This window comes from Procambarus clarkii, chromosome 83 (assembly GCF_040958095.1).
Source record: "Procambarus clarkii isolate CNS0578487 chromosome 83, FALCON_Pclarkii_2.0, whole genome shotgun sequence".
NCBI lineage: Eukaryota > Metazoa > Arthropoda > Malacostraca > Decapoda > Cambaridae > Procambarus > Procambarus clarkii.
Window position 1 is genome coordinate 12,112,905 of NC_091232.1, and position 5,054 is coordinate 12,117,958.

At 42.8% G+C, this 5,054-nt stretch overlaps 1 protein-coding gene across 1 annotated transcript in view; it reads right to left on the reverse strand.

Moving 5' to 3' along the window:
* Positions 1 to 974: 974 nt before the first annotated feature.
* Positions 975 to 5,054, reverse strand: part of LOC138358383 (uncharacterized) — a 15,660-nt gene continuing 11,580 nt past the window's right edge. Inside the window, exon 2 of the mRNA XM_069316220.1 lies at positions 975 to 1,436. Coding sequence (XP_069172321.1) covers positions 975 to 1,436 — 462 coding nt within the window. The remainder of the gene's footprint in view (positions 1,437 to 5,054) is intronic.

Here is a 5,054-nt window from a genome sequence, read left to right on the forward strand (position 1 = left end):
TATATATATATATATATATATATATATATATATATATATATATATATATGTCGTACCTAGTAGCCAGAACGCACTTCTCAGCCTACTATGCAAGGCCCGATTTGCCTAATAAGCCAAGTTTTCATGAATTAATTGTTTTTCGACTACCTAACCTACCTAACCTAACCTAACCTAGCTTTTTTTGGCTACCTAACCTAACCTTACCTATAAATATAGGTTAGGTTAGGTTAGGTTAGGTAGGGTTGGTTAGGTTCGGTCATATATCTACGTTAATTTTAACTCCAATAAAAAAAAAATTGACCTCATACATAGTGAAAAGGGGAACTTTATCATTTCATAAGAAAACAATTATAGTAAATATATTAATTCAGGAAAACTTGGCTTATTAGGCAAATCGGGCCTTGCATAGTAGGCCGAGAAGTGCGTTCTGACTACTAGGTACGACATATATATATATATATATATATATATATATATATATATATATATATATATATATATATATATATATATATATATATATATAACTCAAAGAGATCAAAATACACTGATCTCAATAAAGACTAATCAACCACATGTGAAACAGAAAGGACTTATGTCTTAGCGCTTTCGGAAACACTTGAGTTCTTCGTCAAAGAATAAATACAGAATAGTAGAATTACAAGGTTTTATGCAGAAGATACCACGAGACCAAAAGTCAAAACAGCAAGATAAAAAAAGAGCAATTAAACGAATAATACATTATCTAAATACAGGAACTGCTGAGGAGGGAAATAGAAGATGAAGAAACGCAAAAAGGGGGGAATAGATTATTACGAAGGTACAACACTCGAGAATGTAATCACAATTTAATATTTGATTCTTCTGTCAATTCTGATTTCATTCTCGATTATTGTGCCTTCTTAATTGTCCAATATGTCATGCAGCCTGAAGACTTTTCTCTTGCTCCTTACAGAAACACCTCGGAAGCTTTCCTATGAAAATAAGGTTTTGAGGCTGGTTCGGGAGTTAACACTACCATTGGTATCACCACCATAAGCACCACTAATGGAACTACCACCACCACCACCACCACTGGTACTAACACCATCACCACCACCACCACACTTATCACCACCACCACCAGTGGTATTACCACCGCCATCACTGCCACCCCCACCACTGGTACTACCACTGCCACCTCTACCACTGGTAGCACCACCACTCGTATGACCACCACCACCACCACCATCACTGGTAGCACCACCACTGGTAGGACCACCACCACCACCATCACTGGTAGGACCACCACCACCACCATCATCACTGGTAGCACCACCACTGGTAGGACCACCACCAAAACCACCACCAATGGTAGCACCATCACCACCACCATCACTTATGCTACCACCACTACTTGTGCTACCACCACCACCACTAGTAGCACCACAACCACCCTCACAATTGCCAAATTATCAATGTCAAAATAAGTAAAAATATCCTGTTGTAAGTAAAAATGCGTCTGTTGCATCGTACACATCTAGACGTGAAAGATATTACTTTCTCTGAGGCAAAGTAAATATATACCTCTTAATATATCCACGCCCAAGGGGCACGAATAGGTGAAAACTTCAGAGCAAAATCTTTCATGTTTTCCTTGGTATTTTCATGCACAATGCATAATTTTATTCAAGATTCCATGCAGTTACCTGGGTGAAATGTTATTTGCGTTATTCGAACTTTTCATCTTCTGCCTAGCAGCTCTCAGACTTCCTACGTCTCGTTCAGACTCGTTGCATCACGCTCAGACTTGTTGCGTCACTCTTAGACTCGTTGCGTCTCGCTTAGACTCGTTGCGTCTCGCTTAGACTCGTTGCGTCTCGCTTAGACTCGTTGCGTCACGCTCAGACTCGTTGCGTCACGCTTAGACTCGTTGCATCTCGCTTAGACTCGTTGTGTCTCACTTAGACTCGTTGCGTCTCGCTTAGACTCTTTGCGTCTCGCTTAGACTCGTTGCATCACACTCAGACTCGTTGCGTCACGCTTAGACTCGTTGCGTCACGCTTAGACTCGTTGCGTCACGCTTAGACTCTTTGCGTCTCGCTTAGACTCGTTGCATCACGCTCAGACTCGTTGCATCACGCTTAGACTCGTTGCATCACGCTCAGACTCGTTGCGTCTCGCTTAGACTCGTTGCATCACGCTTAGACTCGTTGCGTCACGCTTAGACTCGTTGCGTCACGCTCAGACTCGTTGCGTCACGCTTAGACTCGTTGCGTCTCCACCAAACCCATTGTGTCTTGTTTAGGATATGTTTGTATAGTGTTGGGGCTGTTGGACACTTCGTTATACATTATCTGTAAAGATCTTGCTAGAATAACGTTGACTATGTCTCCTCTTATCTGTGCTGCCTGAGCCTCCAGATATCCTGGTCTCTGTCTCTTGTTCGTTTTTCTACACTTTTGCTTCTTGTCTCATGTCACTGTACCGCTATCTCACTTTTTCTCACTGTCTCTTTTCCACACTCTCTAACTCCCTCACTCTGTTCCTTTACTTTCTCTGTGTCTTTTTACTTCCTCTGTGCCTCTCGACTTTTCTTATTACCCTCTTTTGTTACCGTCTCTTTATTTCTCTCTCTTTGCTCTATATGCAATATTTTCCCCTCTCTCCTAGCCCCACAGGCCTCTATTACTCTTCTCTGACTTCCGACCCCATCCTCTGCTTTATCCTTCAGATCTCTTCCTTCTCAACTCTTATCCTCCAGCATCAGTTTACATAGCAAACAAGGGAGAGGCACAAAGCTCGCTGTTCTTTTCGAATCCGAATCCCCGAGATAAAGCGCTGGATTCTGTAGAAGTTCGCCGATTAACTATTGTTATCTAGCGTTATGATTCAGAGTGGGGATGAATGGAGTTAGGAAGATTCAGAGACCTAGTCTAATCTCCCTGTTTCTGGGATTGCTCTTGCATTTAACGGCATCATGTGACCTAAACTAAAGAAGGCTTTTTCGGGGTCGCGGAAGCCTGATCGTCCCTAGCTGAAGGCAACCTCACAGCCAATATATCCGAACCTCTGCCCAAAAACCTCACGAGAATGCAGGCGTTGGACAGATGAGACTATGTTATGAGTTGATGGGTAGACGGAAGATGTTGACAGTATTCTACGATTTGTTTGACAGAGTTGTTTGACAGTTTAGAAAAGTTTGGACTCAGTGAGCCTGGGTGAGTAAGTACTGGTGGAAGTACTTAGTACTGGTAAGTACTAAGTGGAAATAGGGTTGTTGATTAACGAGCAACAATGGAATAAAGGAATATTGATAAGTAGCACTGAAAATTGCATACCATTAAATCGTATTGTCTTGCACATGCGTTAATTCGTGCGCATGAGGATTTATCGGTTAGCATGTAAATATATTAGTGCGTATATACTCATATTTATTTGAATCTGTGCTTACTGGTGTGAATATGCATTTGTTCATGAACCATGTGAAAAAAAATCAGTGAACACTCGCTTGGATTGGTGCTCATGTGCGCCTGAGAGAATATTGGCGTATACACGGTGTATCGGTGTTTCGTGTGCGTATGTTGGCGTATATGTAGACACAGTCACATGTTTAACATTCACATGTTTGTTATGGATACACCAGAAGGAGCAAGCATACGGTCTAGGGTGACAAGATGTTGCCATGGAAACAGAGGTATCAAGCCTAGAGCAATGGAGAGAAATGTCAGAGTCCAACTGAACAAACACATTGTGTGAACACACACACACGCACACACACACACATGTTCTGGGTGAGGCGGAACCAAAGAGCCAGAGCTCAACCCCCGCAAGCACAATTAGGTGAGTACATGGCCACATGGCTGAGTGGACAACGCTCGGAAATCGTAGTCTTAAGAGCCCGGGTTCGAATCCAGGCCGATCCAAAAATAATTGGGCAGGTTCTTTCACTCTGATGCACCTGTTCACCTAGCAGTAAATAGCTACCTGGGAGTTAGTCCGCTGCTAAGAGCTGCTTCCTGGGGATGTGTGCGTGCACGTGTGTTATAGATAAATATATGTAGTAGAAATCATAGAGGAAAAATAGACTGGTTAAAAAGGCGGGGTCCAAGAGCTAATAGCTCGACTCTGCAGATACAGCACAGCACTCACTCCCTGTAGCCAGGAACACTCACTCCCTGTAGCCAGGAACACTCACTCCCTGTAGCCAGGAGCACTCACTCCCTGTAGCCAGGAACACTCACTCCCTGTAGCCAGGAACACTTACTCCCTGTAGCCAGGAACACTCACTCCCTGTAGCCAGGAGCACTCACTCCCTGTAGCCAGGAACACTCACTCCCTGTAGCCAGGAACACTTACTCCCTGTAGCCAGGAACACTCACTCCCTGTAGCCAGGAGCACTCACTCCCTGTAGCCAGGAACATTTACTCCCTGTAGCCAGGAACATTTACTCCCTGTAGCCAGGAACACTCACTCCCTGTAGCCAGGAACACTCACTCCCTGTAGCCAGGAACATTTACTCCCTGTAGCCAGGAGCTCCATCTGGGAGTCAGCACTTCACGAAGCACAACAAAAGTAACATAAAGATATGCAGAGATTTCTAACAAACAGGTTACAAATAAAAAGGCTGGTGGATGAGGAGAGAACAAGTGAACTGAACTTCATTTCGATTGAAAATAGAAGGACCTGAGGTGACATGATTGTGACATACAAAATTCATATATATATTGGATACTCATATTAGCCAGAGGTAAAAAAAAATCCACATTCCTTCACTGATTGGGAGGTAACCAGAATGATAAATACAATTTAGATAGATAACTTATATTAATCATTGTATAAGTTGATATGATAAAAAATGAGTGTCTGGAAATATTCCATCAGATGTATGACACTTAATAAGGCGGGGGACATGAGTCAGCATTTCGACCTCTGCAAGCACAAACAGGCAAGAACAACACAGTAAAACTACTCCCAAGTGTGATTGAATGCATGATTGGAAACACAAATAAAACAATCAAAGCAATCAGGGCCTCACAATCTCCTAACGGACAAATATCCCAGAAAAAAACGTA